This window comes from Mustela lutreola, chromosome 2, assembly GCF_030435805.1.
Source record: "Mustela lutreola isolate mMusLut2 chromosome 2, mMusLut2.pri, whole genome shotgun sequence".
Classification (NCBI taxonomy): Eukaryota; Metazoa; Chordata; class Mammalia; order Carnivora; family Mustelidae; genus Mustela; species Mustela lutreola.
Genome location: NC_081291.1, coordinates 19409292 through 19435068, shown reverse-complemented (window position 1 = coordinate 19435068; position 25777 = coordinate 19409292). Strand labels below are relative to the sequence as shown.

Genomic DNA, 25777 nt, shown 5'->3' with positions numbered 1-25777 from the left:
AAGCCGCGTATTGGAGGATAAACACCTAATTACGTGGGATGAACATGTAGAAATAAACAGAAGGCTAGGAAACAGAGGGTACTGCACCTTCTGACTTCTGTTTAAAATGAAAAAGGAAAATACAGGAAGGAAGGCCCTACGTCAAGTTACAAACTCTGCAGGAACATCAGAGGTGAAGCTGATACTCTTTCCTTTATCTGCGTCTTAAAAATCTTCTGGCAGCTCTGGGTTACTTTGATAAGGAGGTTCTCCTATCCTTTTGGGGAACGACTAAGGTCTGGCAGCCTCCCAAGAGTTCACAGATTGAAGTAGACACAGTCGGGTAGACAGGTGTAGTGCTTGTGGAAAGCACCAGGGGGCAGCACCTGCTCACTGGCTCACCAGGAAGCAGGCCCCAGAAAGCTGTTCCATTTGGACACCCGTCTTGGAGGCAACATCTCCTCCCTACAGGTCCAAACTTGGGACCTGCCCCGGGCCTCTTTGTGGAGGGCCATTGATGTTGGCCGGCTTGGTGTAGACACAGCATGGCCTTGCCAGCACTTCCATCACTTGGCCCTTTGACTCTCCCTCTAACTGAACAGACAGGATTATCCCAAGTTTGGGGATTTGTTCCTTGGGCTAAGCCTTCAATGGCAGAAACCATCCCAGAGACAGTCTTTAGGTTGTTTATATCAAGTCCTTTTATTCTGATACCACAGAATTACCTTGTCACAATACAGGGGGAGGGACACCGAAGTACCACGAGTTCTCACAGAGCACAGGAGGACGGCACACAATTCACAAGGTCATGTGGAGGACTCGGGTCATTGCACTTACAACTGTAAACTTGTTTGTTTGACTTTGTACAGCACTCTTCCCCCCTCAGATAAAGGAGAGAAGGAAAGAAAGGGAGGGAGGAAGGGAGGAGAAAGCAAAACAAGACATGGAAGCTAGCAGAGGAAAGGCGTTGGGCAGCCGCCACTCTCCAGGGCACTGGGCTTGGAGAGCGGGAGCCAGTTTGATCCCAGAGGCTGAATGAGGCAGACACGCACACACATACACATTCACACGCTTGTTCACATGCATACACACACAGTATCTCACGATTTCCATGGCTCTCCAGCGCCATCCCAGTGCACGTGGGTACCCAGGGAGACAGAGATGATGTCTCTGAGGAGTTTCAGTTGGTCAGGCCTATCCCTCTGACCCTGTCGGAGTCCACGATGACAAGTATTTACAGAATGGGGGAGGGTGGCAGGAGGGCGGGGGAAGGGCCAAGAGGCCAGGGCCATGCTCCCATGGCAAAGTAACTGCCTGGAAAACACCCCACGGGCTCCAGAAGACAGGCCGCAGTTACTGCCACCACTGCCCTCTCATCATGGGCCCTGAGACTGCATTCTCTTCCCAAGGACTAAGTGAGTGGGTGGGAGGGGGGGTGTCGCTGTGAAGTGAGTGTATTGGGCCCTAGAGTGAGCAGAAACCCTTGCTCGTGATGCTGGGTAGGCAGGTGTGGAGAAGGCCTAGACTGCATCCCAGATGCTCTTTGCCCACTTGGAGATGTGCTTGATGCTCTCCACCACCCAAGACACCCAGTGCTGGTCCCTCAGGCTCTGGCTGCCGTGCCTCAGAGTCACGGCAGCAGCTGCACAAAGGTCAGGACACCTGTGACACAGAGAGGCCTACTCCAGCCACCTTCACATGAGGTGATGGCTACAGATGTGTCCTGTGGGTAGCTTGGGGAGTAGGGAGTGGCAGATGTCAGAAAGTTCAAAATCAGAGGGCTTGGTCAGAAAGGAAATTCGAGAAAAAGTCAACGTTTTAGAGCCTGAGACTGGGCCTGAGGCAGGTGGACACTACTGCCTTCTCCCTGCCTGCTCGCTGTTCCTGGTCCCATCCCCTGGCCTTTCATGGGAAGGATTACTGCCTTGGTCCCCCTTGTATCCAGCCACCAGGCCCATCCCCACACAGACCTGGCCCTGGGTAGTCAGAGGTGATGGATAGTGGCCTTCCTTAGCCCTTGCTCAGAAGGGTTCTTACAGCCCAGGCCTGATCTCTGGGATGAGGCAGGTGTCCCGGGGAATGGGCCCGAATCCAGGAAGTCACAGGCCCAAAACAGGTCAACAGCCCCTTGTCCCATCCACAGCTGCCAGAGGTGGGCCAGGATCCCCCTCCGAAGGGCTGTGTAGACCTTATTGGAAAGCATGAGAAATGTGGACCCCTGAGAAATGCATGGTGCAAACCAGAGCGAACTGGAGTAAGGCCAGGCCTCGAGGGGTCGGGTAGTCACTGCCTGCTGCACGGCCGGCTCAGTCAGAGAGAAGCTGGGGTGCAGGGGGGAATACCTGGGTTTCAGGGACAAGGGTGGGCAGGGAGTTTAGGTCCTGGGGACAGATGGAAAAAAGGTCACAACAGAACCTTCTGTGAGTTTTGCTGTTGAGAAGCTTCCCAAGAAACTCAGCTTGAAGCTACTGTCTATGGGAACACCTGCTCTGGTCCAAGATGGCGTTGTCAGCTGTCCTCGCTGCAAGTGCCAGAGGTCTAGTTCTTCCTGAGCACCTGTTGACCCTCCCCCCACCCCCCGCCGCCCCAGCCTCTAACTCTTGGCTCACAGACCTTGGAGCCGCCCAGCTACAAAGGGGAGGCATGGAGCATGTGCATTCAGCAGCCGGGGACCCTAGGACGTATCCAGACCCTGCCCTTGGCCTCTGTGTCTCTGGCCAGAGACACAGCCCAGCTCTGTGCCTGAGCCATGTCCCACTGAAAGGGGTGGCCAGACGCCCCTGGCTCAGGGATGGGATAAGAGGGGGAGCAACTCACAGATGGAAATCCTACAGCAAACCTTTGGACTGTTCACCCACGCACTCCTGTGTGGGCCCCACCAGCGTGTCTACTCCAGAGGCTTCTTTTCACCTGCCATCCTGGTTCGAAAAGCCCGTGGGACGTGTGAGGCCCCACACTGCTTGCCCCATGGCCTAGCCAACAATTCCAGCAGGTCCTCACTAGCTTGTGCAGAAGTCAGCTAGAAGCACTCCAGGAGGAGAGGTTCTGAGGCAAAAAGAACTCCCAAGCAAGAGGGTCGAGCATTTAAAATGGATGAAATCGTGCAAAAAGGCTGCGAGCTGTGCATGCTCCACTGCCCGACAGGCGACGGTGACTCACCTGGCAGCAGCGAGTCTTGCCACAGGTCAAACATGCCACAGACTGAGAATTTCACACACACGGTGGGAGCAGGGGGCGGGGTGGGGGTTGATATGAGCATATCTATCCGGTTTCTCAATTGCATGTTTGCAATTGACTCCTTATACATAACATGGAATTTATTAAATATTAACAGTTGTCTTTGAGGGTTTATATTTCATTGCATAGAACGTTAGAGATGAGACTGGTGGGGGTGCCCAAGAGGAAGGGAGGCCCCCAGGGTAAGGGCCTTGGGGAGGAATGCCACCCAGTCCGCCAGGTGGGTGGACGGTGCCATGCTCCCCAGCACAGGGCTCTGGGCACAGCCCTCGGCTGGCAGGCCTGGCCCCTCTGCTCTGAGCACGCCCACTGGTGATGGCTTAAGAAGGACTGGATTGCACAGTAAACAGAGGCGGGCTGAGGGGCCTCCCTAGACCTCGCCCTGGGGTTGTGCTCTTGGTAGCCTGCTGCCCCCTATTGCTTCTGAGTCAACATTCTCCCTGTGCTGAGCAGGGGCAGAGCAGAGAGGAAACCAAACCATCAGTCACAGGTGGTGGAGGGGAGAGGCAAGGAGGTGCGCAAAGAAAAAGAGAGAAGGGGGAGAAGGAGAAGAAAAGAAAAATGCTTATGAGGTATACATGTAAATTAAACTGAAATGATTAAGGCTGTTCTTGAAATCAAAAGAAATCCCCAGGTGTACAAACAAGGAGCTGGCTGGTCGAGACAATGGTGGTGCTGCTGGGATGTCACGATGGCTGGGGTGGGGTCGGTGGGGGCGGGGGGATGGCTTTGAGATGGTGGCAGGCGTGCTATCATGCTGCCACCCATGGGCTGGGAGAAGCCTCAGCCAGTGCCCACGCTGCTTTTCGGTGCTATGGCCTCTTATTTCAGCGATGAGACAGTGTTAGGTCCTAATGTTTGTAAAGTTCTCCCAACCCCACACTAGCCACATGGAGGTCTGCTCCAATGTCACCCAAAGGGCAGGGTGAGGGAAGCAGGGCCCTGTGGCCACAGAGGGATCCGGGCCAGCTGGAATGTGAAGGAAACGGAGCCCAGGGCCCCCAGCCCTCGGTCAAAGCCCCTCTCCAAGGCTGTGGAAAAACTTCTGGCATCGTGGAGGGAGGGCAGCGTCCGTCAAAAACAGGCAGCCTGCAAACTCTGTGTATAACGCATAGGAAGCCTGGCTGGCCGGGCCGCCGTGGCAGGGTGTCCGGAGAGGGCTCCTCCCTCCAAGCGAAGGCTAGGCCTCGAAGGTGGTGCCCTGAGGAGAGCAGGGTCTCTGGAAAGACAATCACAGGTCCCCCGGGCCAGTGGTCCCAACATGTCCAGCAAATGCTTCACCCAGGCAGCTGCTGTTAGAAAACATCTCGTCCTCAACTGAGGCCTGCCTGCCACGTCCCACCTGGTGTGAGTCTTTGGGCGAAGGGTTTGCCAGATTGTGGATGCTTGGAGGAGAGAAGGAGGGAGGGGGGAGGGAAAGAAGGAAAGAGAGAAGGATGTCGTCAAGAAGGGTGGAGGGCTGCGTCCCATCCTTACCTTCATCTTGGTTGGTGGCCTGCCAGGCACAGCTGGCCTGACTCTTTCTCCCGCATGGGGTCCCCACCCACCGAGCCTTGGGGAGATGGGTGCCTGAGCCATTTTGAGGTCACATTGGGAAGGACGGGAAGCAAGAAGAATCCAGTTGGCCAGGAAGGGACATTTCTTGAATATAACATAAGTTGCTTCAGAGGAAGGAAGATGGGGTTTTGTTGAAAAGGGCCAGCCTCCCCCAGCCCGCTTCTGAAACGGCCATAGAAGACACCAGGAGACGGGCACTCACACAAGCCCTGACTGCTTAGCCCAGTGGCTGGCCAGATGCCAGAACCCGAGGGAGACCCCTTTAATGACAAAGTTAGTGGCCTAAGGGCCCACCCAGCTTGCATAACAGGCCGCAGAATAAAACTGTGCCCGGGGTTCCTTTCGCTCCTCTGTGATGGCACCCTAGCCCTAAGCCCAGGGTGGGTTCTGCCACGGAGTCGGCCCATGGGCTGCCCCTCCTTCCCTTCAGCATAATTTGTGATTTCACATCTCTTCTGGGGCAACCCCGAGGAAACATCCGTCTGGGTGGGAGAGCGGCAGGGAGCCCGCCGTCGTGGGCTGAGGGCAGGAGAAACGCTGTGGGAGCCGCACTGTGGCCCTTCACTTTTGCCTACAAAACCCACCTGAGCTGGCTCCCGCCCCCTTGGACTTCACCCCTGACCCCCATTTCCCTCTGCTGTGGCTCTGGCTGTGCTGGCCTTTTGTCAGGTCCTGAGGCCTACCTGTCCCATCCCAACATCATCCTGCCTCAAGCCTTACCTCGCACCACCCACTTTCTTCAGAGCAGCCCCAGTGACCCATAACCTGCCTCCCTGGCTTCCCAACACTTCTCACCTTCAGAAATCACCTTTTTCATCTTTTTATGCTTTTAGCTTATTTATTCTCTGTCCCGCTCACATGGACTGTCAGCTTTGGAGGGCAGGGACTTGGTTTTGTTCCCTGCTGTATCCCTAGCACCTGGAACAGGGCCTGGTACCTGCCTACGGCCTGACAAACATTTGTGGAACAAATGGATACATGGATGGAAGACTGGGCCTTTCAGCGCCCCCACTGTTCCCCCAGAGACAGGCAGCCCTTTGGAAACTAACCCCAGCTCCTTCCTTCAAGCAGCGCTGGCCTGGGCTCCCTGGTGACTTGCTGGCTGACCTTTTGGCCCTGCCACACTCATGTGGGCTCCCCCTGAGAAGCATCCAAAACCCTGCGCTCTGAAGCTGAGAAGTGGCAAAGGAAGGGAAGGGGAGAGGGCCCTAGGGTTATGGAGAGGTAGGAGTTGGTCCCTGACTGGGCACAGAGCAGGGCCACCAGCCAGGCTGCCCTCCCTGCCATCCTAGAGGGCACACCGCCCCTCTCTCTGACACAGAGACAGGACTGAGGCCAGAGAGGGCTCCAGGAGGAGGCTTCTCACTCCATGCTGGTCACTGCAGCCCAGACAGAGCCAGGGCTCCCATGTAGAGGCCCCTGCATTCTCTCCCTGGGCTGACCTGGTTGGGGGCTGAGACCGCCCTCCGGGGACCTTGCTCTCCTCTGTTCTGTTCCCGTCTGCCTCACTTGTCATTCTGCTCTCCCATCTTGCAGGTCAGGGGTTCAGCCTGTGAAGCCAACAGTGTTTGAAGTTCATGCCCATGGCTGCGGAGCTCTGCAGGGTTGGGGACTCTAGCCCCACCTGACTGTCTGGAGCAAAGTCCCCAGCACCGGCCTCAGGGAAGGGGCTTTGGAATCAGTGCCCAGCGCGCACAGCCCCCAGGTTGAGAGGCAGGGTTGGCTCATGGTTGGGTCCTTCCCCAAGGTTACTCCCTGAGTCATCCCAGCCAGCTCAGGGGTCTCTGCCTCTCAGGTAGCTGCCAGACCCATCCCAGGTGAAGGAAGCCCAGCAACCTCCTCCCAGTTCACACTTGCAGGAGCTACATGGGTCTAGTCAGCCAGGCCTTGGACCTTCACCCCTTCCTCTGGTCCACGTACCCTGGACCTGACACTCACTGTTATACGCAGAGTCCAGAGCTGTGCCCAGGCCTCTGACTCCAGAGATTTTTCCACAGCAATGATATCATCTCCCTTCACCTCTTCAAGAGCCTGTGGAGTATTTACAGAGGAGGGTTGGGGAAGAGCTGCGTCCCAGGGGGCCCAACCTACAAAGTGAAGCCAACTCAAGGCTGTGAGAGCCCTGGGGTGGCGGTGGTAGGGGTGGTGGAAAAGGACAAGGGGATGTTGGCCCCGGCTTCCTTTGCTGGGCCCTCTACTGAGTTGTCCCTGTGTTAGGGCCTCTGTGTACTGGGTCCCTTCTCCTCCTCCTCCTCCTCCCTCATCCAGGAGAGGATACCGCACCTCTGGCCACATCACCCACTGCTGGAGACCAGACTCCTCCTAGAGGCTCCCTCAGGACCCCCACATGAAGGGAGGCTCGGTCTAGGCAACAGATACTTACCCTGCAGGGCATGGTCACCAGAATGAGGAGAACTTTTTGCCAAAAGCAGAGACAGCTGTGACATAGAAAAAGGAGAGAGGCGTCAGGAAATCGGACTAGAGTCCCTCCTAGTTGGGGCCTCTTGGCACCGTGAAGCCCAGTCCAGCACAAGGGGCAGGGACATCCCACACCCCCCACCACCAGAGAGCCACTGGGCAGCGGCAGGTAGACCTTGAGGCTGGCCTGTGGCTGACTGGCTGAGCCTGGAATCATTGCCCAGACCCAACCCTGGCCACAGGAGGGCCCTGGAGCTGCTATCCACGACGGAGCCGGCTGCGGGCAGTGCCTACCTTCTGTCAGCTTGCCGGCCTGCTCTGCTGCCCCACCAGGGAGGATTTTGGAGAGCACACTCTCACCCTCGGTGCCTGGCTGGCCAGCAGGAGCCCCTGGGGTCCCTCCAGGCCTGGCTCCGGCCTTCATGCCTAGGGGGAAAGAAACCACCATCAGGAGGCAGGGTTGGCCCTTCAGACTCTGAGTGGGAGAACAGCCCTGAGGGAATCTGAACATGGCAACCATGAGGTAGGAGAGTAAGCAGAAGAGAGAGAGGTAATAGGAAGTTAAAGGCATGGGAGGAAGCAGAAAAAGGGAAGTTGAGGCAAGTGAGGAAGAAGAAGAGGAGGATGGGAAGACCGAAGGGAGGAGAGAGAGGAAGGAAAGAGATGGTAAGAAGCCGTGGTCCTGGCCCTGCACTTATTAGTCCCTTCCAGATTCCCGGCCCAGAGCTGCCTGGGCCTGAATGGCTCAGTGCTGGTCACCCCACTAGCTCATCCTTTTGTTTTGTTTCTTAAGATGTATTTATTTATCTTAGAGAGAGAGAGAAGGAGAGAGAGGGAGAACACACACAGGGGGAGGGGCCAGAAGGAAAGACTCTTCAAGCAGATTCCCCTCTGAGCGTGAGCCCGACCTGGGACTCGGTCCCATAACCCTCAAGCCACAAGATCATGACTTGAGATGAAACGGAGAGTCGGACGCCCAGCTCACTGAGCCACCCAGGTGCCCAACCACTAGCTCACTCTAACCCCGGGCTCATTTTCCGTCGGGAAGGTCTATGGAACCCTGGTTACCTTCTCAGGGAGCAGAGCGGGTGTGCGGTGCAGGGGAGCTCAGGGTGCCGGTGGGTGTAAGGAGACAGGGCAGGCCAGGAATTCTGGGCCGTGGCCAAGGGCACCACAACATAGGCTCACCTGCAGGTCCAGGTCCTGGTGGTGGTTGGGCCTGAGGAGGCCTCCCCTGTTGGGGTGCCTTGGCTGTCCCTTTAGCGCCATTCACCTGCTCTGCCCGTGGCTGTAACACAGAACCCACTGCTGAGATACTGTCCGATGACCCTGCCCACGCCCAGCTGGGAATCGAGGGCCCGTCCGAGCAGCAGCCGCAGCTTCCAGCCTGGGTCGGATCCACATGCTGGAGCCCTACTTACCGGTCCTGCTGGCTGGGGGCCCGTGGCTGTGGTGGGGCCTGGCTGAGCCTTCCCCGCTGGCTGGCTAGTGGCAGGGGCCGGGCCCCGGGCAGCTTGCTGGCCCTGCTGCTGCAGCCGAGCCTGCGCCGGGGCTTGCTGGGGGGGCTGCACCCCAAGACCTTGCTGTTGCTGTGGCTGCTGCTGCGTCTGTGGCTGGCGCGAGACCGTGGCCGAGGGGGTCTGCCTCGATGGGGGCGGCTGTGACGGCTGCGGCCCGGGAGCTGCCTGCCGACCTTGTGGCTGTGGCTGGGGTTCTGGCTTTGGCTGCGGTGCGGTGGGCCCCGAGTGGGCCTGTCGGGAGCCCTTCTTGCTGTCAGAGGCATGATAGTATGCTGACGGAGCACGGGATGGCTGTGAGTATTCAGCGGAGCTGGGGTACCCAGGCTGACCCTTCTTCTGCATGGCCGGGCCGGGGCCGGGCTGAGGGTGAGGCCGGGCCTCGTGGCGACCCAGGTCCCGAGTGTGTGGTTTGGCAGCACGCCGGCCCGGCTCCTCGCCAGCGTGGCGGCCTGAGTGCCGCCCGTGGTCACCGTGGTGCCGGTGTTCCTTGGCTGAGGCGTGGCGGCTCGGGCCACCCTCATCATGTGGCCACAGGCCCTCCTCGGGGGGCTCATCGTAGTCGTGGTAGCTGTGCCTGGCAGGGCCTCGCTTCTGGGAGGAGGAGACTGCATGGCCCCCGTGGTGCCTGAACCGGTCAGAGCGGGCATCCCGGGGCTTATCAAACCAGTCTGTCTCCTCCTGGCCCAGGTGATACGCTTCAGAGACCAAAAACAGAACACCATCAACCCCCGGGCTGGCCGCAGGGGGAGGCCCAGCTGAAGCCATGCAAGGAAACCAGAGAGTGGGCGCCACAGCCACAAGCATTAACACTAGGCCCCCAGCCCGCCCCCCCACAACCAGGGCCAGGGCGCAGGAGGAGCCACCTGCAGCAGGGCCCCCACTGGAGGAGGCGCCAAGTCAGGCCCCTCTGGGACATCTCAGGGCCCAGGGCCCCATGGGTGGGCAGGCCCCCCAGGGTGCTGAGCGGCTGCGGAAATCACCCCTGGCTGCCATTACCTTCGCTGTCGGAAACTACGCAGTGCGAGTCGTCCAGGATGTAGCCCTCCTCACGCTTATACGTGTGGGCCCGAGGCCCGTCCTTGACGTGCTCCTGGACGTCAGGCATGGAGTGGCTGGAGCAGAACTGTGGGCAGCTGTCCCCAGGAGGAAGCGTGCCGCCGGCAGGGCGGGGCCGCCCCAGGGGGCTGACGGGGCTCTCCTCTTCAGAAGTCTGGCTCCGCATGGGAGGCCGGGCCCGGCCGTGGGCCATGCTCAGGGACGAGGGCTTGGGGCCAGCTTTTTGGAGTCGTTCCACTGCTTCCCGTTCCCGCTCATATCCTTTGCCCCGGCCACCGAAGTCATGGCTGGACAGCTTCTCCCCACTGTATGCAGAGGCCCCCCGGGACCGGCTGCTCCCTCCATACATGCGGTCATCCTCCTCCACTGGGTCCCGGCTGGACATCCCATAGTACCTCTGCTGCTCATACACGTTCTTCTTGAGCCCGTAGGTGATTTCGTCCTGGAACTTCCTGCCCCGAGAGGCCAGGCTGCTGCTGACAGCGGGGGAGGGGTAGGAGGCCAGATCTGACTCCACGTCCTTGGCCTCTTCGATAGGGGAGAACTTGGAGATCTTTTGCTCCATGCCCTGCTTCCGGTGCTTGCTGCGCTTTGAGGAGATGGCCGCTGGTGCCAGGCTCTTGGACGGATGCTTGGGCCCCATGGGGCCTGGACCATACTTCTCCGCTCGAGTCCCGTGTCTGTAGTCGCTGTCACCGTAGTAGTGGGTGCTGGTTGGTCGGCCATTGGTCTCCATACTCCGGTGGTGGCTGCTCTTCCCACGGGGGTCATAAGAGTCCTCCTCGGATTCTTCCTCTCCTCTGGTGTAGCAGCAGGGCAGGACAGGCCCCTCCAGGAGGCCCGGTTCTGCGGGCTCTTTCCCAGGACGCCCGCCGCTGCTCGGCCCCAGGGGCTCCAGTCGCTGGCTCTCAGGGGCAGTGGAGGTGCTGTCCTTGGTCAGCTCACTGATGTCGTCAATCATCACGTAGTTCCGAGGGACATTCTGCTCCAGGCTGGTGTAATGGGAGTCAGCGGGGTAGGTGGAGGCTGAGCTCAGGCTCACGCTGCTACGGTCACCGGCCCGGGGCAGCTCAGCAGCTTTGCCTTGCTCATAGCTGCTGCTGACTGCTGGGCTGCTATAGCTGGTTTCAGACGGGGCTGAAGACATGGCCACGACAGGGCTGGCGATCACCTCATAGTTAGTGGGCACCTTCTGTTCCAAGTCAGCTAGTGATGTCTGGCGTGGCTTCTGGTGGGGGGCGCGGCTGTCGGCGGGGACTGAGAAAAGAGCGCTCTGTGTGGTTGGCATGGGTGTTTGGGCTGTGTAATGGCCTGTGGGACGGAAAGGCTGTTGGCCCGGCAGGCCAGGCTCAGCTGGATAGCTGGTGCCGGGAGGAAAAGCAGGTGCTGGGTATGTGCTGCCAGCGTAGGTGGGTGCTTGGTGGGCCGGGAATCCATTCTGAGTTGGCCCACCACTGCCTGCAGGATACTGCGGGGCCGGTGGGAACCGGGGCTGTTGGAAGGCAGTGGGGCCAGAAGGGGTGGCAGGAGCAGCGGCAGTGACAGGGAAGTCTGCATACTGGCCGGCGGGAGTGGCACAGCCCTGGAGCCGCAGCTGGTTGAGCTCGCTATCCGACAAGTAGTCACGATGCTCGCCGAGCCCACGCAAGGGTGGGTAGTCACGGCCACCCCGGTCTTTGGCCAGAGACTCTTTCCGCTGCGTGATGCCCAGCTCCAGGTACTTGAGCTTGGCGTCGATCTCCTTCTCTTCCTCATCCAGCTCTGCTTGCTTCTTGCGCAGCTTGGTGGACTCATGCTCCACCAGCCGCAGGTCCCGGTCCAGCTCCCGGAGCAGGCTGGCCTTGGTGGCAGGGACAGCGGTGGGCCCCGCCAGCCCGTGCTGCAGCAGGCTGGCTGCATACAGCTGTGGGGGGGCCTGGCCAGCCAAGGGCAGGTGAGCCTCCTCTGGAGGGGGGCTGGGCAGTGTCCGCTTCACCTTGCGGACCAGGCCGTTGGGTGGCAGCGCCGACACCTGAGACAGAGGGAAGGGCGGGCAGCACTGAGACCCAAGGTGTGGGTGACTTGGTGGGGCAAAAGGTGGAAGAGCCCTGGCTTGGGTTGGGGCAGAGGCTTGTCCCCATTCAGTGGGTGCTCTGATTCACCAGGCAGCCTTGAGGCCGGCCCTGTCCCCGCACTGGTGGAGATCACCGCTGTCCAGCGATCCTTTCACAGCCCTTCTCCCTCCCAGCACTTTGGGCAGCAGCAGGGGAAGGGGGGACCAGGTGCCCCTCTGTGCTGGTCTCTAGGACTGGCCTGCCTCCGAGAACCTCTAGCACGCAGGGGCTCTGAGAATCCCTGCCCTGGTGTCCTGTGGGCTGGCCACTCTCTGTCTCCCACGGAGTGTCCTGGGGCGAGGAGGGTACAGTCTGACTCTGGGGTTAGGTATAGCAGCCGGTGGGGACCAAGGGCAAGTGGAGGGCCATGGGCAAAAATGGAGTGGCTCCTGGGTGCCCAGCAGGCTCCCTAGAGGATCATGGGAAGGGGCACATGCTGACTGTATGTCAGTTACTGTAGGCTCTGGGTCTTTTCCTGCCTCCTGCCGTACTTCTCTTCTAAATGACCCATCCAACTAGCTGCCCTGTGCCACCACCTTCCAAACCCTCTGCACTATGCTCTCTGCCTGGTGCCCAGTTCCTTCCACATCCCCATGAGCCCCCCCACTCTCTGGGGCTACCAGCTCCCCTTTAGGGCCTCTCTGGCTCTATCTCTGGCTGCATGGCTTCCTGGTCCAGGCTCCCTAATGCTGCTGTCCCCCCACCCTCCAGCTCTCCTTGCCTGCCCTGATGTTCCACATTGCCTGAAGGTCCACGTCGCTGGAAAGTTTACACTGGGGCCTTTGTCTCTAGCTCTGAGCCTTCCCAGAGTGCCCCAGGCCTTTGTGTTTTCATGAACCACCCAAGTCCCCAAAATACACCAGGGCCTGACATTGGGCTTCTTGCTTTTCACCTTGCCAAGAAACTACATAAAAATCTCCGACCCACTCTCACATGTCATCATAAAGGAAATGATAGTGTGTCCCAGAACTTAGAACAATGGGTAGGCCTCTAACAATAAATTTCATGGGGAGCCTGGGTAGCTCAGTTAGTTAAGTGTCTGCCTTTGGCTCAGGTCATGATCCCAAGGTCCTGGGATCAAGCTCCATGTTGGGCTTCCTGCTCACCGGGGAGCCTGCTTCTCCCTCTCCCTCTGCCTGCTGTTCCCTCTGCTTGTGTTCTCTCTCTCTGCCAAATAAATAAATAAAATCTTTAAAAATTAATAAAGAAATAAATTTCACTTTGGACATGGAACCCACTGTGGGGCTTGAACTCACAACCCTGAGGTCAAGACCTGAGCTGAGATCAACAGTTGGGATGATTAACTGACTCAGCCTCCCAGGCGCCCCTATAAATTTTACTTTTTGAACTCTTCACTCTATTGTTCACGTTTTGTTATTTTGGTTGCACATCACGGGTGCCCATCATGGTGGGGCACCACAAGGGTGAGACACCCTGACTCCTGATCCCATCACTATGCTCTCTGGCCTGCACACCCCAGGGCTCTCTACTACCTAAGCTCATCCCCTCCAGGATGCCACCTCAAGGCCCCACCCTCTCCTCTGCATCACACCCAGGACACAGGTAGACATACCTCACTGATGCCTCCAGTTCCACCCTTTTCCCCCAGGGCCATCGTGCGGTCTTTCAGCCCATCTGCCCACATTCTGCCCGGGAAGCTTTCTGAAATACCCATCTTGGGGCACCTGAGTGGTTCATTCAGTCGGTTAAGCATCTGCCTTTGACTCAGGTCTTGATCTCGGGATCCTGGGATGGAGCCCCACAAAGGGCTCCCTGCTCAGTGAGGAGTCTGCTTCGCCCTCTCCCTCTGCACCTACCCCCCTACTCTCTTTCTCAAATAAATAGATAAAATCTTATTTAAAAAAAAAAAATACCCATCTTGCCCTCTCTCACCTGCCTGAAAGCTGCAGAGACTCCAAGGCCTACAAAAAAAACCCATGTTCCTCAGCCTGGCACCCCAAATCCTTGGCATTAGGCCCTTGCATCTCCCATCTCCCCCTGCATGGCAGTCGGCAACAGGGCACCTCGTCCAGTCACAGGGCACTCTTTGGCAACTAAAGCCATAGGCAGCGGTAGGTTCATGCTGCAGGGATCCCTGCCTAGAGGAGCAGACAGGAGTGTAAGCAGATTTACTGAGGGTCATAGAGGGGCAGGGGACAAGAGAAGACCAAGAGCACGCTGCAGCCTGTTGGGAAAGACATTCAAGGCCAGGCCCGGGGCTTGGGCTTCCTGTGTCCTGTGGGGCCGTGACAGCCAGGACAGGGCTGGGTAGTAGGGAGCAGCCCAGCTGGGTCAGTGTTGCTGATTTTCTAAGGCCACATCCACAGTGGAGGTTAGGAATGGGAGGGGCCCGGTCTGGGGAGGGAGGTGCTAGGGGCTGGACCAGGTACGGCTGTGAGGAGGGAGGGCTGAGGGAAGGCTGAGGTTTCCAGTGGCGTCTGGATGGGTGGCTATGGGGGCAGGGCGTGAGTGTGTATTTGCCCACCTAGCTGTCTTTGCCGGGCTACCCACTCCACAAGGTGTGCACTGAGGAAGGTCCAGTCCTCATCCTCAACTCCTTCCTCTGGGCCTCTGGAGCTGGAGGTGACTCCACCGTTCCCCCCCCCCCCAGCCCGGGGAGATACCCCTCCCTGTGGGGCCCTCAGGCTAGACAGAGACCCCTGTCCCACCCTGGACCAGCCCCTGTGCCCATACCTGGCTACCCAGTCCCCCCTGGTGCTGGTAGAGGGAGAACCTCTCTTTGGCAGACTCCTCGGCGGTGGGGCTGAGGGGCTTAGGGTCGGACAAGGACCGCTGCAGGGTCTTCATGGGGCGAGGCAGCGTCTGCTGGCGGAGAGCACTGTCAGCCGTGAAGTGCTTCTGGGGACTCACGTGAGCCTTGTTCAGCCTCTCACTGGAAGCAAAGGAGGTGTCCAGGAGCCGGTGGGGGGACAAGGGTGAGACCGGTGAGTAGAGGACCTGGGGGGACTTGGGAGGCTGGCGGCTCACAAGCTGTGACAAGGACTCTGGGGGCAGCTGGGCCTGGTAGCCAATCTCCAGGGGATCCGGCTTCTTTTTTTCAAATCTGCCCAGGGGGCCTGGGGCGACGATCTGGATGCCGGGCAGGTAGGGGCTGATGGCGGTCGGCCCTACAAGCTGGGGCCCAGCCACACCCTGGGGCTGCCCCTCGGGCTCTGTCTGGCAGGCCAGGCTCTCCCCGCGCCCAGTCTTCTCCGGCGCCGAGATGTACCGTACGATCTCCACCTTGGGGTCGGTCGCGGCCGTGATGTGGATGGCCGGAGAGACCCTGGGCAGCTGGTCGGGCTCCGTCTGCACGGAGCAGTCACTGATGGTCTGGATGCCCACGCTGCTCATGGCCCTGGCGGTGGCAGCTGCAGGGGATGGCGAGGCAGCAGCATCATGCTTACTGTCGGAGCCTGAGTCTGAGTGGCGGGAAAGTCGGGACCGCCGGCGGCGCACGGGCTGCTCCCACTCAGCGCTGTCCTCATCGTCCGTCTGCACGCTGCAGTCGGCGCTCCGCCGCGCCCGGCGCCGCCGGGTCAAGAGGTAGCGGCCCTCCCCCTCCTCGTCGTCCGTCTGCACACTGCTGTCCGCGATCCTCCTGACCGTGCAGGGCTCAGGGCCCGACTCCTGCTCGCAGGCATCCCGCAGGCGAGGCATAGAGTGCCGCTTCTTGATGCCGCCGCGGCCCGCCTCCCACGGCTCCTCAGTCTGCAGTGACATGTCCGAGGCGGAGCTGGGGAGGCCCCGATGCAGCCCGGGCCCCTCTGGCCCTGCCACGGCGATGAAGGCTGTGTGGCTCAGAGGCGGCCAGTACTGGCCATTCTGAGCCAGCTCCGGGGCCGCGGGGGGAGGCCCCCGGCCCGGTGCCTCGCAGGCGACGGGGAAGGGGGCCTTCTGCCGCTGCTTCTGCTCCTCTAGCTGCTGCTGCAGCTGCTGCTGCAGCTGCTGGATCTGCTCCAGCTGCAGGCGCTGCTGGGCCAGCTGCTCCCGCTGCAGCGCAAACTGAGCCTGCCGCTCCTCCTGTTGCTGCTGCAGCACATGGTGCTTGATGGTCTGCAGCTCCTGCAGCTCCCGCTGCACCAGCAGCTGCTCTTCCTCACGGTGCCGCTGCAGCTCCACGCGCTCCCGCTCCAGCTCCTCCTGCAGCCGCAGCTGCCGCAGCTTCTCCAACTCCACGCGCTCGCGCTCCAGCTGGAGTAGCTGCTCCTGCTGCTTCCGCTGCCGCTCTTCCTGCGCAGTGTCCTCCTTCTCCAGCCCGGGCCGGCTGGGGGCCCCAATGCCGCCCCCCAGAGCAGCATCTCCGGGTGGCTTCTGGGTGGCCAGCGGGGCCGGAGCTGGGGCTGGGGCTGCAAGGGCCTCCTTGGCGGCGGCTGGAGTGGCCGTGGAAAGGGGCTCTTCCCGAGCCACCCCTGCAGGCAGCTCTGGCCTGGGTGTGCCCCCAGCCCCTGGGGCCTTGGCAGCCGCGGGTTTCCCCAGGTAGACAGGCCCCTCAGCAGGTGGAACACTGGAAGCAGCAGGGAATCTGCTTGGTGCGGGATATCGGTACACCCCGGTGGGCCCAAGAGGTATCCGGGGGGCGATCACAGGCATGCGTGTCAGGCTGGTGAGCGGCACGGCGGTGACTCCGCCAGACACGTAAGGCCTATACATGCCACGGCGCACCATGGGCCGCAGGACTGAGGCGGGCTGGGTGGTTATGGGCAGTGTTGCAGCAATTGGAGTGTTGATAGTTGAGTAGATCATGCCGTCGGCGGCACGCACGGTGGCTGTGGACGGCAGCAGCTGTCTGACTGCTGTTCCCTGGCCTACAGCAGGCCGATACTGGGCCAGGCTCCCAGGACTTGGGTGGCCCTCCGGGAAGGTGGGGTTCCCAAGAAGGCCGGGTCTGAGGGGAGCCAGACCCTGCGGGGCACTGAGCCCAGGCCCGGGCTGGGGCTGATACTGCATGAGGTCAGGGCCACCGCCGCCACCACCGCCATGCCGCCCTCCATACTGGTCCATGGAGTTGAGGGCCGCACACATGCGGCTGATCTCACGGGCAGTGGTGGCACTGTACTGGGCCAGGCTAGCCTCCTGGAAGCCAGCGGCATCTCCTCGCGGGCCATACCTGTGGTCTGAGTAAATGTTCGACACTGAACTGTAGCGGCGCATAGGAAGTGGGGGAGTCAGAACATCTGTGGGATGACGCAGGTCTGTGTATGAGCCGTACTGCAAGCCCTGCCCCAGGTAGCGTCCATCCACAAAGCCCAGGCTGTAGGAATGCTTCAGCGAGCTGAGGTCCACAGCGGAGTCTCGTCCGGGGCCTGGGAAGAGCTGCCCCATTCTGTGTGCATGGTAGTTGAGGCCCGCCTCAGCCAGATTGGTGTCAGACATGGAGGAGTAGAGCCTGCCATGGAGGCCCTGTGGGTAGGGCCTCTGCTCCTCAGGGGGCCCAGGCCCTGCTACCCCCTGTGCCCGGTAGGTGTGGGGCTCAGGAGGCTCTGGGTCCCGGGGACTGTAGAAGGGGCCGCCGCTCTGGCCAGGTGGGGCGATGTCAGCCACACTCTTCTCAGGGGCACTGGGGGTAGGGTGGAAGGTGCCTGTGCAGCTACTGCCAAAGGGGAACTTGTAGACCATGTCACAGCATGCCATCTGGCTCTCAGGCCTCATCCCAGTCAGATCCAGGGCACCTGCAGGCTCCTCGGGGAGCAGTGTGGTCACAGTGCCTGCCGCGCCCTCTCCCATCTGCACCACCACTGTGTGCGGCTTCCTGGCAGCGGGCAGAGCGTGTGACCGCAGCTCTGCGGGGGCAGCCCGGTGGGGGTCAGTGCCAGGCTCTGGCATGGGACCTGACTTGAGGCCAACACTCTGGGCAGTGCCCATCTGAGTGATTAAAACGTCCCTTCTGGCCAGAGGTGCTACCTGGTTGGGCAGGTTATACCTGGCAAACTTGGCCTCCCTAGGTCTTCCACGGGGCCCACCTCGGTATGGGGCCGTCTGGACAGCCTGTTCTACCTGCTTGACCTGGGCCAGACATACGGGGCTGCCCGCACCCTGGCCAAAGTCAAGCCGGCTCTGAAAGGGGTCTCCATAGACCACAGGCTGCTTTTGCTGAGCCATGAGCACAGATGAGGCCATGGTGATGCTCACGGTGGTAGAGGTGCTAAGGAAGGTATGGGTCTGCTCCTGAGCGTTGAGGTTGATGACCAAAGGCTGCACGGCAGTTGATTGCCGTCCTGGGATTGGATCCAAGGCAAGCCCATACTTCCTTGCTTCCACGGCAAGAGAGGTCAGGTCCATGCCCTGGTCAGTAAGGATGATGGGCGTGGGCTTGACAGCTGTGCGGAGATCTACCACAGCACTGCCCGGAGGCCGGGGGCCTGGCTCCACCCTAGACGTCCCGGGGACAGACGAGATCCGGCACAAGGAGATGTTCTCAGCAGGGAGGGCACCCCAGCCATATACTGCCAAGGGCCCCTCCGTACCAGCACTGGGTGCCCGTGGGAAGCCGGGTGGCCCAGGTGGCTCTGGGGGCTGCTGGGACGCACTTGGAGGTGTCATCTGGCTGTAGCTGTGGGCGGTGGGCTGGGTGTCGGTGGGTGAACAGACTGGGGAGGTGGAGGCACTGGCATGCACCATCCTGGTCTGGCTGGAGGCATCTGATGCCAGAGTGATGACCATAACGGGGGCCTCCTGAGAGGACTGCTGCCAGACCAGGCGAGGGGTGCTGGGTCGGTGTGGCGTTTGTGTGCCCTGAGCCACCATGGGTGCCGGACTTGGGGCCCCAGGGGTCCGAGGCATGTCTGAGGTGGGGGTTGGGCTTGGCGTCTGTGTAGAGAACTCGGCTGTGGCCCTTGGCCCCAGCTTGCCAGGGGAGAATGTGGGACTCTCTGAGGGAGAAGATGGAGAGAGAGGTGGGCTGGAGCCGGTGAAGTACGAATAACCCCGGGAGGCCTTGTGGGGGCCGCCCTCCCCATCACTCACACTCAGGGACTTGTCTCTGACAGCCCGTCCACTGATGGTGGGACCGCTGAGGGCCTGGGGTAGCTCCTCAGTTTGGGACCCGTAGTTGGCAGTGGCTGGGCTCTGTCCATAGCTGTGGCCTACAGAAGATGGTGAAGGACTGCGCTCAGAGCCTGCTGGGGAGGTGGGAGTCATATAACCTCGTGGCAGGCCAGCTGGACAAGGAGCCATGGCCGAGGTGGCTGGGGCTCCAGGGCCCTGGGAGAAGGACACGCCTACCTCCTTAGAGGCAGAGCTGGGGGACGCAGGGGAGCTGTGAAGCTTAAGGGGGTCCTGAGGCTCCTTTGCAAAATGCTGAGTCACACGGACATCAGGAATGACTCGGCCACCACCACTGTCTGAGGAGGTGGAGCCGGAGAAGGACACAGGGGCTGCGAGCTGGGTGGGGCTGGTGCCAGGGGTGAGCGGCCCACCATTTTGCTTCATCGGGTCCATGTATGCGCTGTCGGCATTCAGAAACTGCTTCTCCTTCTTCTTGTCCTCTGCAAAGGCCAGGTCCCGGGAGGAGGCCTGCCGCATGCGGGCAATGCTCTGCGATGTCTGCAGGATCTCCTCGTACACAGCTGCCCCCAGGCTGGCCGCGGGGCCCTCCGAGGCAGGCTGTGCCGCGCGGCCATAGTCTTGGTCAGGGGTGTCCTGGTACTCAAAGGTGCCCTGGCTCCGCGGGCCGCCAGGCTGGGAGGGGCCGCCTGCCACCTGCCCCTGTTGTCTCTGGAGCAGCTCCGCCTTGCGCATCATCTCCTCGTAGGCCTCTTCTGCGCTCTTGAGGGGCCGGCCAGAGCTGGGAGGGGCCGAGCTGCCTGCGGGCGCCTCCGTTGGTGAGTAGAGGGACATGAAGGTGGGCAGGTTGTACTCGCTGCCCGACTTGTAGAGCCGGGTGGGGCCGCCGTCCAGGGCTTCGGCCTCTGAGTCGAGGGAGGGGGAGGGCGAGTACTCGGAGCAGGAGGAGCGATGGAGCTCCTCCATCTCTGCCGCCTGCCTCAGCTCCTCCGTCGGGGAGGCGTCCTCGATGGGGGACAGGTTGCTCGGGGGAGTCTTGGAGCGCTCACGCCGCCGCTGGGCCCGCAGCTCCTCCTTGTCCCGCCGGGTCTTTCGGGCGGTGCTGCGGATGCGCTGCTGCTCCACCTCCCGCATCTTCTCCTGCTCCCGCAGGAGCTCCTCCTCCTCCCGCAGCTCCTCCTCCTCCGAGGAGTCCTCGATGGTGGGCAGCAGGGGCCCGTGGGAGCGATGCCGGGCCTTGCGCTGCTGCTTGGCTTCCTCCAGCCGCTGCCGGCGGCTGGGGCTGCTGTCACTGTCCTCCTCCAGTGAGGACAGGGAGGTGGGAGAGGTGCCCGAAGTGTAGCTGGGCGTGGAGGCCGGCAGCGTGGAGGAGTGCTCCCCGCGGGAGCGGTCCTCGGGCGAGCCCGTCAGGCTCTCCATCTCCAGCTCGGGCTCCCGCTCCAAGCCGGGGTCGGGGCCCTGGCCCAGGTCCAGCTCGTGGGCGTAGCTGCCCGTGCTGTTGAGCTCGATGGTCTTGAAGCGGCGGAGCCCGCCCTGCAGAGCCGCAGTGCCATCCCCGGCCTCCGCTGGGCCTTCCTCAGAGAGCAGCTCCTCGTAGCCCGTCGTAGCGTTGTGCGGCAGCCGCCTCTTCGGCGGAGCCCCCTGGTCTTGGCTGGGCTCGGGCCGCGGCCTGGGGCCGCCCTTTTGGGCGGCGTGTTTGGCCGGGCCACGCCCAGAGGGGGCGGTGTCTTCCTCCTCCAGGTTGTCTTCCTCCGCGCTCATCTCCAGGATCTGCCGTCGCATGAACTCCTCGTCAGTCAGTTCTGCTGCCCGGGCTGGGGGCTGGGGTGGGAGAGGAGACAAGCCACCCTCACTGCTGTCCTCCACGTAGTCGTGTCTCAGCTGGCTGCCAAAGTCGTCCGAGGACTCGGCTGTGTCCGGCTGCTCCCTCTGGGGCCCCCACTCCAGGGAGTCTTCCTCCTCCTCCTCCAGGATTTCCTCCAGCTCTTCATCCGAGTCATAGGCCTCCGGCATGATGGACAACGAGTGGGGCCTCCGCTTCTGCTCGCCACCACTGCTTCTGGGCGGCTTGCTCGGCTCGGCCCGGGGTGCTGGGCCCTGGGCCTCCAGTGAGGGCCGCATGCTGCTGCCCACCTTGTGGAGCTCGGAGGGGCTGGGCGGGCGAGGCCCCGTCACCCCTGCGCTGTCCAGCTGCTCCACCTCCTGCTGTACGACGCCTGTGATCTCGCTCTGGGAGCTGGAGACGCCATCCGAGGAGTAGCCTGTGTCGCTGAGGCTCTGTGGGCTCCGAGACAGGTCCTGAGAGTATGGCTTGCCCGCCAGCTCCTGCAGCAGGGTGAGAAGCAGACTCTTGACTCACTGCAGCAGATAGCTCACTGGGGAAGCCCGGCCCTCTCTGTCCACCCGAGGAAGGGGCCCTCCAACTCCCTGGGCACCATGGCCTACCATCCTCCATGTGTCTGGCCTTGGGAACCCCAAGCAGTCGTAAGTTCTCAAAGAGCAACTTTATGAGGTTGAATGGTAGCAAAACCCACCAGAGCATTCAACTATGTGTCAGACACAGGACTAGCCTAGAACTCACAGGCTCCAGGCCCAACAGGGTTTCATCCAGGCCTCCCTTACCTCCTCCATGGCCCCAAGGGGCCTGCATCCCAGAGAACCAAGCCTTTCCCTAGACTAGACCACTTGAGAGCCAGGGTCTCCAGGAAGTGAGTGGGACTGACCTCTGACTCCCCAGCCTTGGGGGCTTCTGGAACGGCCTTGACAACGGGGGTGGCAGGTTCAGTCCTCCGGGGCACCGTCTTTCCTTTGGGAGTCCCAGGGGGCACGGTAGTCTCTGGAGGGGGTTTCGGCCCAGGCTCGGCTTTAGCTAGGATTCCTGTCTTCTTTTCCTGGGCACTGCTCAGGGTCTTGCCGGGTTCAGAAGCCCTGACAGGCTTGGCCTGGGGGCTGGCCTTGGTGGACAGGGGACTGGCCTTGGCAGGCGGGGGGCCTGATGGCTGGCCTGGTCCTTGTGGTCCTTTCTGCTTCGGAGGGGCTGCTCCCGTCGCCCGGAGAGGGGCCCCTGCGGGGGGCTGTTGGGAGGCAGGCAGCGGCAGGGGGGTCGGCTCCCCCAGGCTGCCCTCCAGCAGCCGCTTAGTTTGGCAGTTCAGACAGAGCCACTCGGTTTTCTGTAAGGACATGGAAAGGGAAGGGGTTGATGAAAATCACAAAGACCCTTAAGTACTCAAAGAATGTTTCCATGACTATTTCTGTAACCGTAAGCTAGAGAACATCTTCTAAAGCATGACCCCGAAGGCACAAGGAGAAAAAGACCCCACATGACAGACCTCACCATCCTTCAGAGTTCAAATGGTAAACCAAGAAGAGGGGTCCCTTCCTCACCCCCTAGAGAGCTTTCTCAGTTGGCCAGAAAAGGAGACCAGCCGGGGAGGGAAGGCTATAGGCAGCATGTGAGTCTGGGGAAGAGGGGGAGCTGGTGCACAGTCCAGCAGTCCAGAGACCCTGAAACCAGGAGTGGCCCCAGATCCCATCCTCCCCCATACCCTTCCCAAGTAAGGGTTGCAGACTCCTGGGGCCAGGGGAGGTTGTCTGGAAGAAGCCCTGCGGGAAGGATGGGGCTAAGTAAGTCCCTCTGCCCACACCCCCCCAAGCCCAAGTCTCCCTGTCCAAGGTCAGCAAAGACCCTCAAGTGGAAGCCTACTCCTGCCCACAGGGCTCAGGGTTAGTCCCCCGTTGGGGACTGTGTATGCCCACACTCAGGCCAGGGGCCCTGCTTCCTCCAGAGCTGTGTGGGGACCAAACCCTCAGCCATCCGTCCACCACCCTCAGGGTCATCCCCTCTGTCAGGCTCAGGGCTGGGGGCTGGAGAAGCAGCCAGGACAAAGACGGACACTGAGGTTGCTGGCAGGAAGCGTTTCTGGAGTCCACAGCCCCAAACAGGTCATCCAAGTGTGACACAGATATGAGTGGTAAAGTTCCTAGAACGCCAGAAATGCAGTCTGATTCCCCCAGCTCCAGCTGTCTGCACAGGGGTGAGGTCTGAGCGTCCCAGGCCCTAAGGGGGTGATTTCTGTAGCCAGTCAGAGGCTGATAGGGCCATGTCTCCCAGAAACTTCCTCCAGAGTCAGGACTCCTTCTTGCCAAGACCGGAGGCCCTGTCATGGCCCAGAAAGAGGTGAGGAAGGAGAGAGAGTAACCACATGCCTGTGCCTGCTCTTGCCCTAGAGGAGGGAGCAGAGACGTGGAGGCTCTGACCTTCCTGCTGGTGCTCATCCCATGTGGCCAGACACTTAGGCTCCCACCAGCAGTATGGCCACTAGGCTGGGCCATTAAGGAGAACCACAAGACACAGAACCACGGGATCACAGAGCCAGGAGACAGGGCAGGGAGGTGGCCCTTGACCCTCGCCAGCCCAAAGTGGGCAAGCAGCCTCAGTACCCTGACCTCACACACTGCCCCGAGCCCATGTCAGATCCTAGCCCAGCTGGCAGATCCTTGGAAGCATCGTGCCCCCCGAGTGCCTGCCCTCAGCCTGGCATCCTCAGGCCACTGTGGCAGAGGCCACATCAATCATTCTTCCCTAGTTTCCTGCCCACAGGGCTACATATCATATCTCTGGCCTGGGCCCCAGCAGAGGCCAGGCCACGCAGGTGGGAGGCCCCTGGTGTGTGTTGAGGGATAGGCCTGCTCCATGGCCTTGTTGCTCTGGGCCTTGAGATCGTTCCCTGGATTGGAGCTGCAACTCTGCCCTGAAGCCCCATCCCCTGCATGGGTCCTGAGCAGAGAGACCCAGCGATGGAAGGTGACCCTTCACAAGTCCTACGTGTACTCACCCTGTTCTCTGCAGGGCCGGCCTTCACCCCACTACTGACCCCTGGGCACCTTATCTGATCCTCTCTGTACCCTGACACAAACCCCTAGGAAGCAATGGGTGTTGGAATCACTTGGCTTGGTCACCCCTAGGGGTGTCTGGGGAGAATCCTACACAGGCTGAGCCCAGGCCCTGAGAGAGACAGGGCACGGAAAAGCACAGAGCCTGAGCCTGGAAATTCTGCCCATGTGCCTCTGACATCCGCTGGGGACACAGTGGAAATCCCCTTGGATCAGAGGACTGTGAGAGGACAGAGAGACCCTGGCAAGGTAACAGGGGTATAGGCAGAGGCCAAGCGAATTCTGGAAATGAGAAAAGCCCCAGGATCAGCAAGGTGGGGTTAGGATCTGGGCCAGACCGGGGGAAATGGGTGCGGCCTATGGCAACACTGTCCTGATTCCACTCTGGGTCCCTGCACAAGGCCATTCCAGGCTAGGCCTCTGGAGATTGGGTCATCTGCCCTGGCTCACCCTGGTGGCTTTGCAACCTCTGCCCCCTACTGGCCTGCAGACCCCGCCCCAGATGCAACAGTCCCCAGTGAGGCAAGGGCACCTTGGGAGGATGGTCTGAACGGAGGAGACAGACCTCACGCCAGGGGCTCAGAGCACAGCCTGCTCACCTAAGCCCAGAGGCACAGCCCTCACCAGAGCGCGGCCTTTGTGGTCACACGCTCCCCAGGGTTTTGTTCTTTCCCATGCTATTCACGGAGGCCGCCAGCCTACAGGAGGGGTTGCCCAGTTGGCCCTGTTGCTCCTGGCTCTGCTGTAGCAGTCAGCTGGGAAGGGAGGGAAGGCATGCAGGGGGAGGCATGGGAGGTAAGGGCTAAAAATAAACACCCGACCTGACGGCTGGAGGCCCTGCGGCAGTTCTCTGGGTGCAGAGCGCTGGGGACTGGAGGGGCCTGAGGAGCCCTGGCCCCAGACTTGAGTCTTCCGGGGAATGGGGATGGGGTAAGAGGTAGGCCATGGGGAGGCTCTGTGCCTTGGAACAGAGGTCCTGATTTCTTTTCTCACTCGGCTCTCATCTCTGCCCCCTACAGCATACCCGCCCCGCTCCGCCCTACCCATTCATTCCATTATTCCACTCATTCATTTGTTCATTCACTCTCCCCTTTAGGGTCTATCCCCTCATTCATTCGTTCACTTGCACACCTTCTCCTATACTCTTCTGTCCCAGCGCCACCCAGCTCCAGCCTTCAGGGAGCTGCTGCCTGCTTCTCCTTTGCCTATCCCCCTTGGCAAGTGGGCAGGGGATGACCCGGGTCCTGGGAATGAACAGTGGGAGGCTTGATGGCCACTAACCCCTTGTCTCCCTCTGCCCAGTTCCTTTCTGGGGGCAGGAAGGTAGCCCCCAGGGTAATCACCACTTCATGGTGGGAGGTGGGGTCAGGGTGAGGAAGGGGAAGCAAGTTGTCTGAGAGTTCGTGGCATACCCCACAGGCCGACGAGCCTGCTGTCTTCCAGGACCACTGGCTACTGTGCCTCAAGGGCCAGTGTTGCCTGGTGAGGCGGCAGTGGATGTTGGGCACCCTCCTTGCACCTGCTGCCATGGTCTGAATGACCCCACAGGACACAATCTGGGTATGTGGAGCTGGCCCATGTCAGTCTGATTACAGTGACACCCCCCTGCCCAGACGGCTGCGGGGCCCAGCGTATCCCCATCCCCAGTCTCACTGCCAGACAACAGGCAGCAGGCAAGAAACCCAGAGAAGGGGTGCCCAGACGTAAAGAGCCCAGAGAAGGGGTGCCCAGACGTAAAGAGCCCAAGACTCAGCCTCCGGACTACGGGCATGACCATCCCCAGTGCTACTGTTCTCCTGATGCTGCTACCCCGCCCCTCCCTGTGTCCGGACAGGCTTAAGCTTCTCCTATCTGGGCCTCTCCTCCAAGAAGAGGAACCCTCCCTGACATCCCTAGGGGGCGCCTTCCTGGCAGGGCTGTGCTCTCCTCGTGTCCATTCCCATGGGGCCTCCCTCATGAGACCAGGGTCTTGCACTGGCCACAGGGTTGATTCACACCCAGAGGGTTGGGGGCCGACGG

At 60.9% G+C, this 25777-nt stretch overlaps 1 protein-coding gene across 3 annotated transcripts in view; it reads right to left on the bottom strand.

Moving 5' to 3' along the window:
* Window positions 1-656: 656 nt before the first annotated feature.
* The window catches only part of BSN (bassoon presynaptic cytomatrix protein), a 95059-nt gene continuing 69938 nt past the window's right edge, over window positions 657-25777 (bottom strand). The window contains exons 4-12 of one of the 3 annotated variants that reach the window (XR_009350712.1): window positions 21589-22035; window positions 14555-21190; window positions 9708-11778; window positions 8613-9406; window positions 8380-8479; window positions 7486-7617; window positions 7157-7211; window positions 6712-6804; window positions 657-4601 (exon numbers count right to left, since the gene is read on the bottom strand). Coding sequence is in view for 1 of the 3 variants with exons in the window: in XM_059160913.1 (XP_059016896.1) it covers window positions 7171-7211; window positions 7486-7617; window positions 8380-8479; window positions 8613-9406; window positions 9708-11778; window positions 14555-21190; window positions 21589-22035 (10221 nt within the window). In the remaining 2 variants the exon portion in view is untranslated. Of the gene's footprint in view, window positions 4602-4640; window positions 6324-6711; window positions 6805-7156; window positions 7212-7485; window positions 7618-8379; window positions 8480-8612; window positions 9407-9707; window positions 11779-14554; window positions 21191-21588; window positions 22036-25777 lie in introns of those variants that run through there. The other 2 variants (XR_009350713.1, XM_059160913.1) reach the window with 2 other exon arrangements.